General features: G+C 39.0%; 1 protein-coding gene across 2 annotated transcripts in view; it reads left to right on the top strand.

Moving 5' to 3' along the window:
• The first annotated feature begins 4,963 nt into the window (after nucleotides 1-4,963).
• Nucleotides 4,964-23,215, top strand: part of LOC139694330 (dual specificity calcium/calmodulin-dependent 3',5'-cyclic nucleotide phosphodiesterase 1A-like) — a 580,826-nt gene continuing 562,574 nt past the window's right edge. The window contains exon 1 of one of the 2 annotated variants that reach the window (XM_071592827.1): nucleotides 4,964-5,105. In XM_071592827.1, the coding sequence (XP_071448928.1) occupies nucleotides 5,036-5,105 (70 nt within the window). In that variant the 5' untranslated portion in view covers nucleotides 4,964-5,035. The remainder of the gene's footprint in view (nucleotides 5,106-23,215) is intronic. The other variant, XM_071592822.1, reaches the window with a different exon arrangement.

Genomic DNA, 23,215 nt, shown 5'->3' with positions numbered 1-23,215 from the left:
CAACTTTTATCAAATTTTGTAAGTTTCTGTTATTGCTTTCCTGAATAATCTGGCATTGTGAGCAAAGGTCAAGTTGAGATAGGAAATGAATTGAAAAGAACATACGATAGATTAAACTAGCTCGAAAATTTTCGTTTGATGTAAGTTTTCCCTATATTTTACCGAAAGGGTTATAACAAATTTAATAGTTCCACGTTTTCTACGAATGGTTTTGGTGTACTGGTCCTGAAATTTAATCTGCGAAATCTCACTCAGAAGGAGTTGCAACGTTGTTTACTTTGACTAGACTCATGATACAGGTATTATCTCAAGTGTTACTATTTACGAAATGGTCCTCTTTTTCTTCTTGTCGGTCACTCGAATAATGAATACATTAATGATTTTAATGTTCTAAATTTAACCATTGCCTCTGTTGAAAGTTCTCAACGATTTCCTTTCATTAGAGGAGAGATTAGATGATCCTCAATTCCAATTAGTGCAAGAAAATATTTCCAATATCTGATGCCGGATTTGGCGAAAATTTTCTAGATACGAGTGACATATTTTGGATTTTTCTTATACTTGAAATTGCATATTTGCTGCATAATTTCTTGAGATAGTCAATGGTGAGAAATTCACAAATCCTCGAAATTAATTTACTCTCTGTACATTTATAACTATGTATTACGAATATATTCAACAGATTCAGAAGAGATGTAGTGGAAGTTCGTCATTATGAGAAAAACAAAATTTGCACTTGTCCACAGATTTAGATTAATTTTGCTTTTCTCATATATCACGAAGCTACGCTTGAAGAATCATAATTTGACGAACATCAGGATCAGGCTTGTTCAGGTTAAATCAGGTTTTATCTGGTAAAACCGTGTGTCATTGGTAAACTAATCGACCCAGCAATTTCTTTAAGCTTAGTTACATGCATTGATAAATATGATAATATGTTAATTGATAAATATGCTTGATATGGTATTATTGATTAAATAATTATATGATTAATATTATTAAAGAAGGCCCAAAAACCCACGATAACACTCCCATCCAATTAAACCTTTGTGTCTATGCTTACATTTAGAGCTATCGTTGCTGACCTACCCATGGACTGGAACCTTGACGTAGTGGAACATCTTGAGCGTTTTGTTGATCCCTAGAGCAGTGCTAGTGGAAGCAATGGTATTTGATCATGATAGACCCATGTCAGGTGGTTTGCAAGGCTAGGAGTTAGACGAGATGTGGAGGGTGCGAAGGTCTCCGACTCCACTAGGGTGGCCATTTAAATGACGGTGTCACAATAAAATCACTATTGCAAAAGACAGCGGGACACTAACTCAATTAATTAACCCACGAAAAAATAATGGAAATAGAATTGAGTATAAATCCTGGCCACTGCGGTATTCGTTGGAATGGTGTGTTGTGCTAACCAGCGGAAGAAAAGAGGCTTCTTCGGTCACGATATCCTTGAAAACAAAATTAACGGAAGCAGGACAGATGACACAGAAGAGGATCAACGAGGTTGGAATAGAGACTTGGAATATTTGTACGATATCGAGGATAGGGGAAGCAGGAAATATAAATGTAAGCAAATAGGGCGGAAGAAACGTGGTGGAGGACGCAGTGCGTGGATATGGAAAGTATATAAAGGAAGGATGAAATTGGTGCAGGAAGGTGAAAGCACTATCAGGAACTAAGAGAAAAAAAGACGTAGGAACTATCAAGGATACTTCAGGAATATTTTTTTGAACTAGGGAAGACTCAAAAGAGATGGGAGGAATACATTTAGGAGCTATATGGTAAAGACTACATTAGGTCAGTTAGCTTAGACTAAATAAAAGAATATGACCCAAGGGGAAATAGTTTTGGTCCAGGCATTCTTGGTGGTGACATAGAAAGGGCATTAAGGGAATTGAAATCAAATAAGGCCGTGGGAGTAGATAAAATTTCCGCCGGACTACTTGAGGGTTTAGGAAAACGTTGAAGGAAGAAATTTTATGGGTAATTCGTAGAGGGTTTGACATTTATGAGGGTGCAGTTGCCCGAAAAATTTCGTCAGATTAGCCAAAAAAGGAAAAGGCATCGGTATGTGAGAGGAAAATGACGAACTAAAAGACATATATTTATTTTATATTTTAGTACCCTGCAAGCCACCGCTAGGGCGTGTGGCAGGGGGTGAATTAACTCCAAACTAATTTTGACACGAATATGAACCTACCGCGATTGGACAATGTTATTCTGATCTCTAATCGTTCGTGAAAAAAATGGCATCTTAAATATATGTGTTTTACTCTTAATCTCTCTAATTTTATTTACATGATCTCTCCTACCGAAGAAATTCAACTTCATTATGATGTGGTTTATATCTGGGAGATAATTACTTTTATTTCAAGCCAGTGATCTAACTTCATGGGCAGGGAAACTTTTTTTACAGTTTGCTTAGACGTTCTATTTATTGAAGTCACACACCTGAGCGGGCAATGTGTATATAAGACTAACTGTAACGTCGTTATACGTTATCAAGATGAGTTACCCAAGTAACCGCTGCATTGCAGTCTGTCCCAGATTATTTTCCTAAAGATCACAAAGTACCTTCGGCTCATGTTTCATCAAACAGTTTTTTCGCTTTATTTAAATTTCTTTAAAAAATTACAGGGTTTATATTTCTTCCAAAAGCCCATGAGGAAACAGGACCGAGTTACCATTTCTTAAATAAAATATGAAAAAATCATATTTAGTTTGTAATCAATGGAGGATTATTCCAACTACTTTTTAAGATGAATTTTATCTGCTAAGCAGAATTTTAAAATTTGGCACAATGCAATCAGTCTCGTGGTAGCCTTACTTTGGGAAAAGACACAAAGAAGAGCGTACGCTAGGTTTTAACTCCCAAACATCAACGGTTAAGGAATAATTTATCTCGTGCAGAGGAATAATAAATCCATGATCCTGTTTGACCTGTTTAATCTCTTGAAAGCTGTTGCTCAAAGATGTTCTGTAAGAAGATTTTTGCTTATACTCATCGCTTTTTGTTATTTGGAGTGTATATTTCCATTTAATTATTTTTCTTGAAACATATTGGTATTAGAGTATTTTATGAAATTACCGAGATACTAGGGTTATCGGTAACTATGAATGCTGGATCAATTAGCTTGTCATGGTCGTCGATCAAGTACATATACTCCATTTCCGAAAATATATTACAACTGGTAGAAGTAGTGAGAAGGCGAAAGGAGATTTCAATGCAGCATTTAAATCAGAAGATGAAAGAAATTTCGGGTGCTTGAATTGGCTCAAAGAAATTTGAAAATAAGAGACAGAAATGTATAATATGCGTTCCTATACTTAGGTGGATACTTAGCGCTCATTTGTCGTCCCTTTCTGCCAATTTTCAGGTATCTGTCCCAGGCATGTATACTTTTCATGTGTATTAATCTTAACATTTTCGTCGTTCGTTTGCTTTGCGATTGATTTGACTGTTTATTTGACATATGTGAAAGCGTAAAATTGTCTCTTTATAGGAAAAAACAATTACATTAAATCCTTTTTGAATGATTGGGTATCCCTATCTTGGGTATCTATCCACTAATACGAAGTCGTAAATGAAATTAATGCATAGACGTACCATCGTTTCAAAAATTCGGTAGGGAGTGTTGAGATTTTTTCAGATGTGAAAAAGTTCGTCCTGTTGTCATAAAATAGCAAGTAGGCACTCGGTTATTTTTATGTGACGCAAAACTATCACATCCCAATTGCCGAACAGTCATTGAATGCCAAAGTAACCAAAATGTTCACCTTTCCCAAATTTGACGGCACTAGTAACTGCCTTTCGCAGAAATCAACCCTGAGGTTGTTTGATAGATGAGGGTAGAGCTCACCTAGTACGCATTAAGCCCAATAGCGTGTAAAATTCACATTTCTGGCGACAGTTCCTTTTCCTCTGTCGCCTGTGGTTTCCTGGGTTACTGCCTGCACACTTTTGTAAATGGTATTTCGCTGAGCCCGTTAGAGTTGTAAGGTGCCGAAAGGGTTTGAATGCCCCAGCCTCACATTCTTCAGTGCCTTTAAATATCCGTTTAATGACAGCATTATTCCTTACCCACGCCTTATTGAGTACTGATACGCGAATTTTACATATCGTGTGCCGATAAATTATGCTCCATGTCAATCTCAGTGTTAAAATAAGCCCTTTTCCATTTTCAGTTCTTCTGGTCTATTAGATCCGCCTCATCCGATCATCCCGCAAAGGACCCCTCTGCGGTCAACACGTCTATCCTCCCCTTCCTCGCCCCTTCTCCGCCGCCCATTCAATTCTTCCGTATCATTACTCGCGATCCGTTTCCCAGCATTCCATTCGAATCTTCAATACCTTCATCCCCTTTTCACGTCTCGGCGCTCCATCCACCACCCACTCCCCACCCCATCCCACCACCTTCCGCAAGCCCTCATAACGCCCGCCCCTTTCTTTTTTATCGCCCCAACCCACCTCTCTCCAACCTATCTCCCCAACCATCTCTCGAATCGCCCTCATACCTCCACATAACCCCTACCTCCCTCCCTCCCCACTCCCTACGACTGCCCCCCCCACTCCCTCACTCCTCTCTTTCTCTATCACGTTCTCCCGTGCGAAGGGGCACTACTCCCCTCCCTAACGCCCCCTCCAACACCTCGAAGCTCATCCTTCTCCATCCATCCCCCCCTCCCTCCCACGTCCATAAACATGGGCACGGGCGTGTGCCTCCTGTGGAGGCCCGGCGCCGACGCCTCGGACTACGGCGCCTATTGCTGTGGAGGCCCCTGCTGCCTCTTCCCTTCCGTCTCCTCGGCGGTGGGGCGCGCTTCCTCCTCTTCCGCGACCGCGTCGACGGCGGCGAGGGCTTCGTCGGCTGATGCGAGGGCTCCGAAGGGCGCATGCGCCGGCGGCGGTACCGGTCCTCCTCCTCCGACGGCTCGGACGGCCCTCATCATCGGGACGCGGAATAAGTCGCGGAGGGAGACTAATGAGGGCGGAGGTGTGACCGCGGCGACGGGGATAATAAGTTGTCGCGGGATGCATCTCGGCGGCAGCGGCGGGCGCGAAGGTGCCAGGAGGAGGTCGGCGGCGGACGCTCTCTCGTATGGTGAGTAGGAATACTACCCCTCCTCGCCCCCTATCCCTTGGATTCCCATTTATACCCACCGCGTGACTTTTCCTTTTCTGCGTCTTCCTCCCTATTAGACGGACCATTCGATGTTCCGCTCTGCCCGCTCCTTTCATTCCGAATCCCATTTAGGTACGGTTTTCTAATTTCGCGTTAAATGCAATCCTTTGGCAATGTGGGAGTTTACTAAACATGCAGATTACGGGCAAGTCCGTTTTTATATGCAATTAAGACTGCTCACTAATTAATGTGAACATTCTAACCGTGGTAAACCCGTTTTTAAGTAATGGAGAAGTGAAAAGGTCGGCTTGGATTTAACTAGCGATCATAAAACTGAGTTTTGGCTTTAAACGGAAGTTAAAGTTAACCTTTATTTTTACGAGACATCATGTAACTTTTTCTTAACTTTGTGTTAACATGGTATAGATATGCTGCTGAAAAACACTTGGCTATTCATGCCCTTAAAGGCGAGAACAGACTGGTGATACACAATGCAACGTTTTTACACCCATTTCGGTGCAATTCCAAACTTCCATTTTCATGTGTTTTTTTACCAAGTGGACACTCACTTCATCTGTATTATGCAATGCATTGAAGTATGTAACCACGCTAAAATACCTAGTCATTTGGATTTCCATTGGCTTTCATGGGAAATAGGTATTCATATTTATGTATAGGTGCATATTTATTCATAATTACAGCCCGCTGCATGCCATTGCGGTCGCTTATGGGATATTATGTAGATGTAAAGTGTCGGCTGGGAGCTTGGAGTACATCAATTTTACTGGGTCTTTGACCACAGCATCCTGAGGTCCAGTAGTAGAATTTTACACGAGTAGAAGGTATGGCTATCACACACTGCTTAACGAGACTCAAAACGCCGGATAATATCAGAGCATGACTTTGCATAAATGGTTTTTTTTACGGTTATGCGTGTTTTCGCGAGGCTTGGAATATCGTTGCCTATTTTCCAAGTCGTTTTCGCCTTAATTTATAAGCTTCATATTTGATTGCCACCCTATAAAAAGCAAAATTTGCGTGTCGCCTCCTTTTTAGAATTGATATCTTAAGGGAAAAATACCATCCTAAAGTGGCTAGGGGTACTCGTGTTAGATGGACGCTATAAAAGTAGTTGTAACTTACTTTTTCATGTGGTTTGACATTTTATAAGGTTTATGGATGACATGCGTATTTATGCTAGGCTTAATTGCTTAGATTTATTTCAGTTTGAATGAGGTAATGAGTTTCAGAGTTGCAGTTTGTAACGTGGGAAAATAGTACCCAAGTTATCCAGCTTTGGAATGAATGACATGTTAGGTGTGTGTAGTCGAATAAGGAAAATGTTGATTATTATAAAGCTACATCCATAATGTATAACGAAGTCTGATCTCAGCCGGAAAACCAAAAGTAATGATTTTGCAATTATAAGTACTAATTTGTACTAATTTTTTGTAACTCGTGCAGTTATTCAAATATTTGCTCAATCAATAAAATTGTTGATTTTACCTTTGAAAAAAAACATTTTTCGGCATCTATTTTAAATGACAGACCCATCGCCGTACAGTTCCTCGTTCATGTCATTTTCGGTTGTAATTTATTGAGCCAACTGTTTGTAGATAGTAGTAATATTTTACCTTTACTGTGATAATTACTTACGTTATTAGTTTCGATAGATATTTAGTAAACGTTAATGACACTAAAGGGCGTTTAATATCTGTAAATTTAAAGTATTCATTTATTAGAAGCTAAAAATCTCAAGGGCTCCCATATGGACAAAAGCAATGCTTTTAGGTATGAAGCATTTGAAGTGTAAATTAGAGAGACAATTAAATACTCTTAGTCTTAATGGCGTAAGAATTTTGAATTAGTTCCAAATTTTCAATTTTATTAGTTTTTTAATTGTGATATTATGATAGTAAGGAATAGTGAATGAGAATATAACCACATTCTTTGTCAGTAATTAATTTATGCGTGAAAAAAGTGCCAATTACCAAAGAAGGAATTTCATTAAGAGTGGGAAATAATTTATCTTTTTTAATTATTGCCATGAAAAACTCGAGTAACCATGCCTCAATATCTCCAAATCCCTCATTCCAACGAAACGTTTCGACATGTTCATATTCTTCTACAAAGGAGATTTTCAAGGTACCTTTATCGGTGAGCTAGCGTCTTGAATTGACAGCCATATAGTTCTTTTTAAGTTTATACGCTCGTTTCTGTGCAACAAAACATACCATCGATGAAGAAAAACCTCATTTTCCAACTTTTTTCAATATAAGGTTAGCTTGATGTTGAGCTTCTCATATCAAAACTTGCGACCTACATTCAAGGTTAGGCATAGTTATTTGTAGTGGAAACCAATAACTCACAGGGTAGTTAAATGGAATAAGAATATCACTAAATAAATACTTGTAAGATGTCAATATTAATAGTTACTACTATTCGAGGTAATGAATTTAATGATCTAACACGATGTTGGGAGCTTTAGGAATGCTCATTTGACAGCTTTGAGGGGGAATGGGTGCGCTGCAAAGGGCAAGAAAAAAGAAATAGGCTCCAAGAACCCACTGTGGGAACATTCCACGGTGGATGCATGGGTATGATTCAAGAAAGCAGGGCCCCAGAATGAAGTATGAGTTTACAAAAACTCACTGATTTTCAAATCATTATGAATTCAATTCTATGAGTTTCATTACCTTTATCCGATGTGAGACGAGCTTTTAACATATAGCCACGGTCTACCAATATTTAATAATATAATATCGGGCATGGGAACAATTGATACAATTAAGGGGTTTAACCGCAATCACTCATTACACAATTAGTAAACCTCATTTACATTAATTATGGTGATACATGTGTAATCTAATGCAACTTTTTAAGCCAATTTTGCAATATACGCTCAATGTTAGAGCGAGAAAACATACCAAAACGAAGAATTAATGAATATTTGTGATAATAAAATCGGTTAAATTTATATTAAATTAAAAAATTATTTTGGAACTAAAGAACACGTTACAGCTTGAACATTAATTCCATCTAATGTCGGTATTGAAAGCTTTGTCATTTTTCAAGCGGGAAAAAAGAGAAGTCTACGAGATGAATCATCTACGTTTTCTGATCCCACCTTCCCGTTGCATTCAACGCCGTGTTACCATTTTTCACAGCTGTTTAGCATATCTTCATGGTATGAATAAAAATTGGGGCGAATGGGCTAATTTCACAAAGGGTTCTCTTTTCAGTAGTTCCCAATATGGAATGATCGATCTCCTTGTCCCCACGTCAGAAAGTGGAAGTAAACATTTCCTGCCTCCCTCTCCATTCAGCAATCCATCTCACTCTTTCTCCTCATTTCATTCCACCCCCTTCGCAGCTCCCATCCGCCACATCCTTCAAACGTTTCCAGTTAACTGGAAAGAGAAAGAGCGGGTGTGGATGGGGGTGGTTTTCCATTAATTTTGTCCCGCGCTGGATGGCTCTTTGGAGAGTTGCACAGAGAGATCGAAGGATGATGACAACAAATTTTTCGTGGAGAGAAATACATCTTTTTTTGAGCCATACCACCGCGATTTATGTAAAAGGTTTTCAAGAATATGCATTTTTTATCATATACTATATCGGGGTTTACTGGAGACAGTCTAATGCTCCCGCGATGGCTTTAATTCTTTTGTCATCTACATTCAGAAGGGTATAAAATAGTGAATTAAGGACGCGATCCCCGAAAAGAATTAACCTCTGAGAAACTCACATTGAAAAAGCCATGCATATTTATCAGCATTTGAAGTCTGCTACAGTCATTGATATTTTTGAAATGCATTAAAAGCATTGCAGTGCTCTTAACCTTTTCAGAACAGCATTCAGCGCTCACAAACTCATGAAATGATTGTGACAGCTGTTCATTTTATTGAAGAATCTGAGCAATACTTAGTCAGCTTTGACTATTAACTTATTATCTCTATTGTATCCTTCGGAATGTGTAATGCCGATCTTTATCGCTTGAAATCTATCGTATTCATAAATGTGTAGGTGAAGATCGATACGAACATCAAAACTTACGCCTTGGGTGAGGGATTAACAGGCCACTCTTATATAGGGGTAGTGTGTAGTTTGATAGATTAAATAACAGATTTCTTTCCATGGAAATTTTTAAAGGAGAAGGGAACCTAGCTGCTGAAGGTTGGGATTTGTTGAATAATAAATTTTCGTTTATAGCAATGCCCTGACAGAAGGTGTTATGGATTGTCATCGAGAAACGCTTCATCTGCAAACATTCATTAATTCTGACGGCTTGGGAATTTTCTTCGATGTCCTTTGATACCCAGCCAGCAGATGTCACTCGCTTCCACGGGCAACAGGCGGTCACACCTTTCATCATTGCTGGAGATGGCGACTAACTCGGCTCTCGCTCTCAAGTATTATCGGCTAGTCGCAGGACGGTGATAAATTTATTCTTTAATGCATTCCAATCCTCTTGTTTAATATGTATAGCTTTTTAGAATTATTAATGGAGTCTTCGGGAGCGGATGGGTAAAGGGGATGGGGGTTACAAGGGGTAAAAGGGAGGAAGGGAAATTACTTGCCATTTATATCTGGGATGTAATCAAAAATAAATTAATTAACATTATTGCCTACACTCTTGTCTAGGTCGTCATTTATTATTTATCATACTTTTTGTGTGTGGGGTTCATTCTACAACCTCGTGAGTGAATATTAATTTAAGTGTCTGTGGCTAGTGAATATTAATTTAAGTGTCTGTGGCTCCGTCAGTCGGGTGTCACCGGGGAAAACTGAGTTGGTGAATTTTCATTCAAGGCTACTTGGTGTCACACGTTACTGACGAAGTTTGTTACCGCCCGGAAGAACTAGCTTCAAATCTGACTTGTGCCTCTGGACACCATCGTCTAAACACAGGTGGTGCTTGAGTAGACTGGGTACTCTTAAATAAGGACAGATAGATAGAGAGAGAAGTGGATTAGGGTCTCACCCTGATTGCATGATTCCAAGCAATATAGAAATAAATGAACACCCCAATAGAAATAAATTAATGAAAACTTTGCTCGCCAAACAAACCTTTGAGCGAATGGAGGTTGGAGTTACATTATTTTTTTAATTATTTGTAATGCGTCCCAATTCAAGGAAGTGATTATGTCATGACTAAAGCCCTAGATTAATGAGTGAATTGTACAAGTAGCAGTCAAAGTGTCTTCTACTGACCCCCTAAATCTCCTCAGTTGGATCATTTAAAGTTGCTTATGGTTGCCATTGGCTGTGATGCGTGAAAGAAATACTCTAGGTATTCCTTAAAGCATTTTTAAGTCTAAAAGCGATGGTATCAAACTAAATTCATTCTATCTGGAAGTTCGTGTCACCATTTTTTTTGCCTTCAATATATGAACGCTGGGGGTTGTTTTATGCTATTCAATTGAACATTTCACTTTTAAATAGTGAGAATATGCACACCATCTAATATTGCTGTTCTATTCTACATTTCTTTTAGTAGTTATCCTCACATTTCTAGTTTCTAATCGTCATCCTCATTTTTTTCTTCAAGCGTTTTCATTTTATGCTGAGAGTGGGAAAATTACGAATCGCGGGTGGAATATACCCTGTCGTTTAGTGAACTTTGGTACACAATTGTGCCATGAATTTTCCGTTTAATAAATAAGTATTTTACTTCGTCTTACAAGTACTTTACCGTATTACGCGGGGAACACTCCCTCATTTTAAGATTCATGTACTCATCCTAGAAACGAATTCCTTCCCCATCCCTTTAATTGGCTGCATGGATCCGTAAAAGCAATCCTTTGTACCCAAAAACATTGTATTCGACTCATGGAGTTTTTCATTCAGTACTTTTTAAAATAAATCGCCTTTCCGTAATCGCTCACAACTTAAATTTATTTTTATGATGTCATTTAGTTTTGAGTTTGTATGAATACATCAATTGTTGGAAGCATTTTATAGAAATGCCAAACTTACATTTGCTTATATCATTATACGAGGGTCATCCGGAAAGTAGTACCCGTTCGTGCCGCATGAAGTGCTGACGACGCGAGTAGCCGCTGGACGAGGTCAGATAGCTTCAGTGGCTTGTCTGCCTTCTCTGAGCCAAGTTGCGTGACGCTAGCATTGCCTGTGTTGTTTCTGTGATTGTTTACAATGTTTAAAAAAATTGAGAACGCCGCCAGTTGTGAAGTGAGGGCAGTGATTAAATTCCTCAATGCAAGAAACGTTCGCCCATGTGATATTCATCGCCAATTAAAGGAGGTGTATGGAGACAATGTAATGGACGAGTCGTCTGTTCGGCGGTGGTGTCGCAACTTCAACATGGGGAGGGGGAACACACACGACGATGAGCGTTCGGAGAGACCGTCTGTCATTACAGACCAACTGGTGAGCTCAGTTGACGAATTCGTGAGGAACGATCGGCGCGTCACAATTGATGACATCTGTGAGCATTTTCCCAATGTTTCTCGAACAATTGTTCATGAAATTGTTAAACACCATCTGCATTATGCAAAAATTTGTGCAAGATGGGTCCCTCGCGTATCTCAATGAGCTGGCGGCGAAGGACTATGCAGCAGGAATACAGAAACTTGTCACACGTTATGACAAATGCCTTAATTTGCTTGGAGATTATGTTGAGAAGTAGTTTAAAGTATCCTCTTTCAAATAAAATTTTTTATGTTTGTTAATATTTACTTTTGTGTCTTTATTTCACGAACGGGTACTACTTTCCGGATGACCCTCGTATATGTATACTTAAAGTAATAACCATGCATATTGCGCTTTAATGAGAATTTGCATCAGTGAAAGCGTAGGAGTGCAGCGTAATTAGATTTCGCAATTGGAGTTGCCTCTATTTGCATATGCATTACGTAATTTAAAGATCCACGATGCGAAATAGGTAGGATTATAGAGGGGTGTGTGTCACTAGAGCTACGGATTGACATTGACGTTACAAAAACTGTTGCAGAAGTTTTCTAAGGTCGCAGAACGTAGAGGAATGTTGCAGTGATGGCTATGTTTTTGTAGTCTTGTATAAGCTATAAATCGTTAGGGATCTTTTTGTGCTACGTCTCCTCTCTTTTATTGTCTGTCACGAAACATATTTATAGATACCATTTCACGAGTCATTTTTACGATTTCTCTTTACGATTCATAAATTAGATGATAGGGAATGACGGGAAAAATCGGAGGAACTTTCTCATAGTTCAAATAGGTCAAATCGATAATTATTTTTTACGATGAAATAAAAATTTCCTCTGACGTATTAACCATCACGTGGTTGTAGGATGCAAGGTGTTTATGTGAGAGGGAAGATTCTATGTTTAGAAGTTTCCTTGTTGCTTTGGTTTAGAAGCCCTACGTCAGAGTGAAAAATGCGCTCCAATACTCATTTTCATGTTCTTTTGTGTTTTAGAAACAGTTTTACCACTCAATTTTTACGATCCTTGTGGTGTCGCGTGAACGGGTTTCTTCCTCTGGTAGAAGTACTTCCTGGTCACAGTATATTAGAATATATCCTTCGTGGAGCATTTGGAATATGTTAAATTTTCTAATTCAATCCTAGCATTATATCTAGCCCAGCCTGCTCATAATTTGAGCCACAGTAAACGGTATCTTGCTGACAATATCGCCGAGCAGCAGTCTACAACAAAGGCTAAAAATATGTTTCGGAGTGGCAATTACAACTTTATCGACAAAAGTTTATCCAAAGCTAATTATTCTTCCCTACAAGTTAACATGGGTCTACAACGTAAAAATGTACGTCTGCGTTTCATTTCTTAAGAGCTATAGTCTGGGAGACAGCCATTTCCCGTGCTGTAGAGCAGAGGAGAAATTTATTTTTCCATCCTATAAAACTCAGGCTATAATGGAAGGTTTCCATGTAAAACGGAATTGCTCTTTATGTGGAATGAGTGAGTACGGTTCTGGAAGTACTGATTGGACAATTTTATAAAATAAATTGGAATCATAACGTAAAAATGACTTATGTGAGCAGGTATAAAATTATTTTTTGGATTCCACGACGGTAGCAGGTTTTTGTCGACTGGAGATACTATTAAGTGTTGATCCCATTTATACGACCGATCCCATGTATACCACGCAAACTAAATAGGTAAATGGTCTTCAGCCCTACCTGCGAGAAGGCGGGACTTTTTCCTCGAATGCTCGTTATCTGAAAATTTTCAACATAAGAGCGGGCAAAAAGATTTTGTACCTCGCCCACACTGAGGGGAGCGTCGATTTATATCGTTCTAAAATTATTCACAAATACCTATCGGAAAAGATTTCAGTTTCCTATCGTTTTCTGAAAATAATTGACTTACTATCGCTCTAGATCGCGTAATCACTGCTTATCAATTTTTATTCCGAGATGCTTTTAGAATGACCAATTTTATCGCAAAAATGTTTGCATAATATTATCTTGCACTAGGGAAGGTGTAAGCAGGGTATTGGAGGATATCTCAGACATATCTGCAATTTCCACTTTTTGTTGTGCTAATACGAAGACCCAAATAGTAATTCATCGTTCCCACATTATTATCTTAAGAAGATATGATTTCATAAGGGAAAATATTATTTCTTGTTATATTTTGCACTTAGGTATGTTCTATTAGTTGTTGATTACTTTCTTCATTGTCATTTTCGCAAACAAGTTCTTTGCTAATAAAAACGATATTTTTGTGAGTATTGTTATTTTTGTACAGGGACGAATAGAGACTCTCGTCATAAGTGAAAATGTACCCATATTACGTTGATAGCTCATGAAGATTGCGCTCTCAGTAATTTGTATATCCTTTATTTTCTTTTAGAAAATTTTAAAGACATATCTCCAAGTAATAAATTTTGTTTGTGTATATGGAAGAAGAAATTTTCCCTGATACAGTAACTGGATGGGTAATGTCCTTATTGTTCAACGCTTTAGACTTGCAGATCAGTGAGTTTCTGCATTATATTTGTTACGACTTAGTTTTGGTAATGTAAAGCTAAGCAAAAGGTAGGATATTTCTTTTCAGAGTTATTATTTTATCGGAGTGTTGATAGCGTAAGAACATGAAGGAGAGAAGGAATTAAATTTCGATAAACAGTGACAAGTCCAAGACCAACTATCACCCTCTCGACCTAAAGATTTCACGAAACACTATTTTGACGATATTTTCAAAATAGATCCATCATTGGTTTTCCATTTTAAATGTATTTAGTCGTGTTTTTGTTTCTAATCGCATTTGAATGTAAGTGAAACTAGTGTTTTAAAAGAAAGGAGTTCTTGTCGGGCAGAAGTTTGACGAGATAATAACTTAAATGTCCAATAAAATGTGTGCACATCGAGTGTGATGTAATTGGAAGAGAAAAAAACTTGTTACCGCTTCCGAACTGTCTCCATTGGTACCGAGAAAATAGAAAACTGAGAAATTAATCGTCGACGCAAGAAATGGCAGAGATTTTTTTAAGGTGCCTAGAATGATGATTTAGTCCCATTTCACGTCAAAAAAAGTCTACCTCATTAATTAATCGTCCAACATTTTCCAGCTTTCATCGTCTCTGTTATGGAAAAAATTAAAATTCTTTATCCATGTCCTAAATTTCGGCCCCTGTTTCATTGAATAATGAAAATTAACTCAATGAGCGAATTCACACTATGCCCAGTAAAATGAAAATACGACGCCGAAATCAAAAGTGACACGTGTGAGGTGTCGTGGGCACGGAATCACAATTTGTTGCCACTTTTTTTAAATTAAACCGAGGCACTTGAGGAAGTTAACCGAAGGATAGAGGAGGGAGGGGTGGGGGCCGAGGGAAGGTCAGAAGAGGAATATGTCTTGGTGTTGGGTTTATGGGAAAGAGTTGAGGATTAGATGCGGGTTCGGGAGAGGTGAGTTTTGCGGGCAAAGGAGGTATTTGAGGAGGGAACCCGCGGTCCAGGTTACGGTGGGACGAATTTGGAGAAGGAAATTGGGTCGATCGGCCAAGGTTGGTTTCGACCTAATGGGAATGTCTGAGAACGTCAGTGGTTCTAAGAAAAAGGGATATCCTCGGCCAAACTCAGAGTCCTTCCTGTGTAAATAGTTTCCTCGGATGCCACCGCGGCATTTTCAATTCCCCTTCTTCGAGCTGTCTGAGTTCCGCTGGAGGCATCAGAATCTCAGCGGTTTTCTTTTGAATTTGGTTTTATTGCGTGGTCTTTATTATACGTCTACTATAAACTTAAATATTTTTAATTTTTTCCTGCAATTTGAAATATCAAGGATGATGGCAGGACAAGTATGACTGATGGGAAAATTGTTAAGAAACAAAGTTAAATTAAATTTTCATTGAAATCTACTTTTGTTAGAAAACATTTAAACTATGCCGAATCAGTCGCAATCGTTCTTGTTTACGCTGTTGTGCGTTTTATTTTACATGGATTTTGTAGGGGAATGATTTTTCCAGCAGAGTTATCTACATTTTGATACAATATTCCATTAAAAATACTGGATCTCTTATGACATTTCCGTAAAATTTGTGAAGAAATCTATTTAATAACTATGCTTCGATTTGGTGCTAAATAAGATATAAGATGAATCTTATTACACTTCATTTAAAATGAATTTTGCAATTAAATTTTAATTTAATGAAATTCCCAAGCTAGAGTAAAATTCATGAAGCGTAAATTGGTTACATCTACTTACCCTAGTCCTCGAGGCACATACAGTAATTTTGATATTTTAATGATGCTCATTCAGTATAACAGTTCAGGGGCAAGGTTTATCCCCTTTGACTGGAAGGTTAAAACTCCAGCTCATAATCAAATACTCTATTCTATCTGATTATAGATATATTTCATTTTTTTTTAGATTTAACTGCTGTCCTCTCGGGAGTATCCTCTACGACCGTCTTTCTTTTTTGAGGAAAATAAGTAATGAGTGGTACCGGTGATTTTAGGAATACATAAATCAGAAAACCTTCTAATATAATTGAACATTTATGTGAAATTGAATATTATCAAATATATTTCATGTCATATGCTTGATATATATTTAGGGAGAAAATTGTAACTTACCTTCGTGTGATTTATCAAATTATTATTTTAAATGACTACGACATGCTCTAAAATTTACCTTCAAAGAGCGTTTGAAAAAGTGTACACAACATTAGAGTAAACCGGGAGACAACATTTTTATCTCTACGTTGACTACTTTTTGTATTATGAATTAACGGTATGTACTGAAATTTTCATTAATGACGGATGTGCTTTTCTTCAGAATTTTGCGCAACTTTGTGCTTATGCTTAAGGATAGTTGGCAAAGAGAGTGATCCCATTCACTTAACATTTTTTCCAATTTAATGAAATGAAAGACTCCGATTTTTTTTGGGTGGAGAATCATTTTTTGACGTTCAAAGATCTCAGCGACCATAGAATAATGTTACCTCCGTAGAACTCTGCGTAATTATATGATTTAGTTGATTCAGCACGAGACAACATTTTCTCCGTCTCAAGAAGATTTTATCCATGCACTATAAGCCAAATCTATGGAGATGGTTTGGCTAAATCATTCATGTCTTACGCGTGTTAAAATGGAAATCATAGCGCCGTCTTTGTCATCCTCGAAGTCCTCAGAATATAAAATACCGATTGAAGACCTTAAGGCCACTTCATTTACGATTCTCTCGCTTCTTCTGGTTTTCGTTGCTTAAAATAAGCGGATTCTTCACGATACCTTAAATATGCGTGACAAAATAATCGCCCGAGTGGGACTCGCTCGGGAACATGTCAGAGGTTAGGTTCAAGAGAAGGAATGGAGAAAAACGGGAGCGTTCCTTTCTCTTTTCCTTTCGCTCCTCCTCCCTCACCGTCATTCTCTCATTATGGGCCTCTCCGACGTTTCATTCCGCGCCCTCGCTCTCCCACGGCACGCGGTGGCAGCATCGTCGCAAAGGCCCTTAACCACACAGCCGCAGCGTTGACGGAGAGGGTGAACACAATGAGAAGACCACCCTTAGAACATTCAAGGGTCCACATCACTTTAGGCGGGGCGGGTAGGCGGGGGGGGAGAGGGGATTTCAAACCCCAAACACGCCAACATTTCAGCAAAATCCTCCAAATAAAAAAACAAGATACCGGACCACGGAACCAAAGAACCCGCCTCCTTCCTTCGTCTCTCCCCCCTCGTGGACCACCGACGGCCTTAAAAATTATGTATTCCCTTCTCATCCACTTTCTCCTCCCCTTCTCCACACTTCTCCTGCCCTTCCTTCCTTAAACCCCCGCATCCCCCACCTCTACCTCCCTCGGCACATCCAGCACTCACCCTCCGGCATCCATCATTAAAATGTCCCACTCCGCTCTGCGTGAGAGTAACAAGTAAAAATGTGGGGCGGAGGAGTACCTTGCGGGGGGGTTGGACGGGGGAGGGGATGGGCGGGGAGGAGGTTCGAGGTAACGGAGTCAGGGAGGCAACGCGTCTTTGCCCCCCGAGGTCACAGGCAAGTGCCCTTCCCGTCGCGCGCGGAGTCGAGGGCGGGTCTTCGAGTGCCGGAGGAGGAGGAGCTGTGGAAGGCAAGGCACGCCGTGGGGGAGGAGCTTCGGGGAGGGTGAGGAGGCGGTGCTCAGAGCTCTAGTGGCAGGAGGTCAGAGTGTTGGGTTCGCGAGGTAGTCGAAAGAGGTTTTCCAAATGAAAGGGGGCTCCAAAAAAAAAAGGGGGAGGGTTGCTTCGTGGGAGGCTGGCGGGCAGTGGAGGAAGAGGATGGATGGGAGTGTGGCCTGGTTGGGTGGGATGCTGGGGTTGTTCGTGGTGGGGGCGGAAGAGCGACCTCAGGATGTAGGGTGCGCGGGCCGGGTGGTGGGTGCGGTCCGGACGCGATGGGTGGTACATTTTTTTGGATGGGCGCAAGTGCGGTTGCATGATTCAAATGTAAACATTTATGTCCTGGATTGAGTTATTCCTTTTTGAATTCTCGACAGGGCTTTCGAAGTTGTTTTTTTACTGAATCATATAGTGTGTTTGTTGTATTTTTTAACGTTATTTGACATGATTGTGTCCTCCACATCCTCAGAGAATATAAAAGATAAAAAATGGAGGTCACAATATAATGCTTCAGTTTTCCAACTCTGATTTTTATCGGATTTGAATAACTATGATTGATTCTAGGTGCTGCATTTAATTAAGGTGTCATTTCTTTGAATTCAGGTAGAGGCGCGTCTGACAGATGGCAAGTTAAAATTCGTGATTTTTGATTTGTTGTTTGCAGTTAATTAATTTAAAGTTTTCAAATAAAATGTTTGTCTAAGATTTCTTGTCTTCTTAAGGAATAAAATTGGATCATAAGTAATGCTGCTGGCGTATTAACTTCAAATCTCCGAGTGCCCATCAAGCTTGATGACATTTTATTATGTGACAATATCCTTTCAGTAAATTGTAAAATAGCTACCAGTCTATTGTCGTATTTTGAGTAAATTTTGGCTGGTAGGCTTTATGAGTTTTTTTGCAGTTTCCGGTAAATTTACATAGGGAACTTTGGAATTTCTGTTAAATTTCAATTAATCTCCTTGAGGTTGCAAAATCATCCCTCGCATCATGCTGGACACAGGCACAGGGATTGCAAAAGTAGCTTCCATACCTTTCCAAGGTTTGTTGCACTTTTGGTACATTAGCGTGAGCCACGAGGGGTGAGGGTGGGCGTAACTTCATTTCGTCCCCATCCTCCACTCAGGGCACGTTCCCCTCACTCTCCTGCCCCCCACCCCCCACCACACGTCCCGCGTCTTTTCCACCTCCCTCCCCTCTTCTCCCTATTGTGATGCGGCGCTCATGTGCCCGAGCTGCGTGATGGGAGCACTCGACCGAAGGGAGTTGAACGGAGCTGAACGCCGGGTGGCGGGGGCGAGACCCGTGCCCCAATTGCACTTACACTTACACCCCAAGGGATTCGTAGCCCACCTTAAAAGGTATAACGGTCCAGTCTTCTGCTAAGAAAATGGGAAAAGTACGAATGGGCCGAGAAAGATTTCCACCAGCCTTTTTCACTCCTGCGTCGTGGATGGCCGGATGAACCCAAGAAGGGACCTCGCATTTGCGATAAACCTTTAATGGCAGGTTTAACTTGGGACTAATTGCGACCATACGGCATCTTCCGTTCCTTTTTAAGTCCCATTTTTTAATGCGTAAATTAAATTCTTTTTTAGGTTTAAATAGTGAGAAATTTAATTCATTCGCTTTATCTTAGTTTAGCATTGATGTAGTTAGTTACTAGATAGTCAGTACATCAATGGAGTAAGTCGAGAAGATAGCCTCGTATAGTAATGGCGAGAACACGGAAATGATCATAACAACAGCAATATAGGAAATAATACATCGCAATGGTAGATATGAAACAATTAGGAGCCTATATTTAGGGATAAAAATTAGTTATGGATTCCAAATAAATTGTTAGCTGGGTAGTTTCCTAAACCCTTTTTGCTTAAGATGTATCATGTAAAATTACTGTATCTCTAACAAGTTTTTTGAGTAGTAACTAAATTGTTACAGATGAAATAATAGACTGTCGTTTTATATTTCTTAAAAATATTGGCCAATGAAATGAGATATTCACATATATGTAATCAAAACAATGAATAATTTTGCCGAAGCAATAGAGTTTTATATTTCATCAATGAAATACAGTATTAACTACCCTGAATATATCCAAGAGGAGGTATGCGATTTTAAGTAGTGAATCTTTTTCGAAAAGAATTGTGAAGCATTAAGTTATTTTCATAGTTTATTGAGCCATTGTAATGACCAGCGACGGAAAACTCGAATGCGTGCATTCATTTGATTATCATTACAGAAAGGGATAAATTTTTCAAATTTGTGGGAAAAAACGCTAGTCTAATGCTCTCTCTCCTATATAACTCAGTCTTCGGTACTCAATCACGAACGTGTTAAAGACTGCAGTCACTGCCGTTCGTGACGCTAATATAATTGAATTTTATGATAATGGGTAATAAAGTATGCAGATTTTTAACTTTTTGCATGTTTAGCCCTAGTTGCACGTTGGAAGTAATCCATGAAGAACCATGTTCGGTGCTCAATGTGCGAGGATGCAGTGGTAACGAATGCAACGGTGCAAAACAATTATATGGTCTCATTATCCCTCAGAATCTAGCTAAATGAAATTTGTGCTAACGTTTATAATGCATATATATGGCGACACGACCCCTGCAACTAAAATATCGGTTACCACACATTTGGAAACTGAAATGCTCGCTAGAAAGAATTAATGCGAATTAGGCCACGCAAGAAATAGATTTGCATTTGGAAGTCTGCCATTTTTCGCATGTGTTATGGTTTTATTTACCAGTGAAAAATGGAATTTAATGAAGAAAAATGGAGTTTTCAGCTTATAGTATTTCGACGAAGAATAAACCGTGGTTGTTACTATTTTTGGGAAATACACTAACAACGTGTTTAGTATACAATAAGGATAGAAAAAAGGGCACCCTCACAAAGGAGAATGTGGGGGGATAAACTAAAATCAATTATGAATCCAAAATTGGGCCGCGAACTATGATTTTCCGAATCCCTTCCCCGAAACACCAGTAAGGATTCAGATGAATGTTCCGAGTATAAACCCAGTGGATTGGAAATCGTCGTGAAATCACTCCGGAGACATCAGAAATGTATTTTAGCTTTAAAAGAATAACCATAACAATCATTCTCATCACGTCCTTCGCTTCTCTTCAACCTCTTACGCCCTCCCCGTTTAGAACGTGGATACTGAAGATTTTGTGGTAGATTCACATGAAAGGTGCAAAATATTGAGGAAACAACTCATCAGCAATTATTCATCGATATGCAACATTTTGACGTTTTGATCACATTTTACTCATTGACCTTTTGGACTTCAATAGGACTGCGCAAAGGGCCACCTTAATACCTTCAATTTTTATGAAATCTATTACTCTCCTTCTCAATCCCTCACTTATGCATGTTGTAATTTGGGCGAAACAGAAGTAATCATACGACTCACTAATAAGTTTTAAATGCTTGCTGAGGATTCAATTTAAAGTAGTCATGACGCCATACAGCAGTGCACCATTACATCCCGGAACATTTTTTAGAGTTTTAGAGCCAGAGAGCACAAAATTTCCTTAGTAAATTTCCTGTTGCTGACACTATCCTTCGCGCGCAGTAACTCGAAATTTGAACCTTACGGAGACGCATGGCATTGTGTTAAATTCGGGTGAAAAACCAGCGATAAAAAAGTTATTTTTACCAAATACGTCATAAGTTACATTCAATGAATATGACGACAACATGATTGTAAATATATCTATTTAAGATTGTTTTTAATGTCAATTACGATTCACTGAACTTTTAAAGCGATAGAGAAAGTAACAATTCTGATCTATGTAGCAGCTATGTAATTTGAGTATGCGAGGCACAATTAGAGTTGACACAAGCAAGATTGAGGGTATTTCGACTTCAATTTTGAAGGAAAAATTGGAAAATTTGATGTTGAAGGACTATCCCTCTATTTATATGTTTCCAAAGATTTGTCAATCCCACGCTGGAGTTGACTTCTGCCATGGAGAGGTTGATGATCTTAAATATAGGTGTTTTGGAGTAGTTTTTCTGGCTGGATATAGTGTTACTTCGATGTTATCTTTGGAACTCCCTTAACCTCGTAGAGTTCTATGTTGACAGGCGGGAGATGAGGTCTCTGACTGAGAAGTGGGGTTTTCGGATTTCACGTTAGGATAACTTTGGAAGGAAGAGCTGAATGCTAACAATTAATTACGAGAAGTAGTATTTAGGGGAGGATGAGGTCATTTGCGCCATTAGGGATGGACAGGAAAGGATGAAGGGTGGAGAGAAACCCGGCGTCGGCATTAGCCTACTCGTTACGAAAGGCGCCAGGGGGTCCGCAGCTGAACGTCCCATCTGACGGACGGCGTACTCACTCAAAGTGCCCTCCTCAAAGCACCTCAAGTAGGGATCGAGATACCTCTGAAAAACATTCATCAATCTCAATCCCCATTAATTACGAATTAGGACCAATTGAAATATAAATAATGACCAGGTATTCTTATTATTTATTTTATTAGTTTAGAGAAGTCATTTAAATAAATTGAATTTTTACTGTATTTTGAGATCTTCTTATACGTTTTTCAATGTCGTTTGAACTGAGAGGATGATTTGTTCTTTTTGATACAGAAATTGTCTCTGCAATTTATTCCGTGAGAATATCTCGTTAACTTTCTTAAAAATGCGTGCATGGCATATATTAAAACAATTTTTTTGTCTTACATATCAAGTATATTTAATTTTTGGTAACTCTCAATAATTTAGAGGGAGTTGGCCTTCTGAAAATTTGTCTTGGACAGATTAAATGGAAACAAAGAAACAACCACAGAGCACCTTGCTAACCAACGCCAGATAATGTTTGCTTCCCACATTAATCACTAATGTAAGAATAGTAGCCAGGAGAAAAGCTAAATAATTCAAGCAATCATAATAAATTTGGTCGCATTAATGAGATGGAGTCTCTACAGCTTAAACTAATGAAATAAATGTAACTGAAGTATTTAAGTTTTGACTAAATTTCCTCCCCGGAATGTTTTTAACATGTGTTATATTAAAAAAATGGTGAATAACACTTAGTTATTGTAACAAAATATCCGGTGTCGACGTATGCTAGTTAGCCATTGCTAGACCCTTATCGAACGTAAAAAAAGTAGAATTTAAGCTCTCCATTGTTTAGCTCATTTCTCCGGTGCTATATAGGGTTTATTCAACTGTGGTATGATTTATTCTATTCTTAGCATCTTCAAAAATGACAACTTTTAGATTCCGTTGGAGATTTATCAGTCTGAGATATTCATAGTTAATTTTAGACTTCGATCTCCTGCGATTGATACCTACTGTTGTTCCTCCATTGCTTCGAAAACATTTAGGCTGAGTTTATCCTTAACCACTGTATCGATGTCATTTATGTATGGAGAGAGCAAAAGAAAACGGATGATATACCTGTATACGCAAATAATACTCCGCAAGCCGCCGCAAGAGCTTGTGGCGTGATGCTATGGGCAATGCCCTGAATGAATGAATGGAGCACAACTT

The sequence above is a fragment of the Hetaerina americana genome, unplaced genomic scaffold, assembly GCF_022747635.1.
Source record: "Hetaerina americana unplaced genomic scaffold, ioHetAmer1.1.p SCAF_5, whole genome shotgun sequence".
NCBI lineage: Eukaryota > Metazoa > Arthropoda > Insecta > Odonata > Calopterygidae > Hetaerina > Hetaerina americana.
The sequence above is the reverse complement of the archived record's forward strand: the minus strand, read 5'-3'. Positions and strand labels throughout refer to the sequence as shown.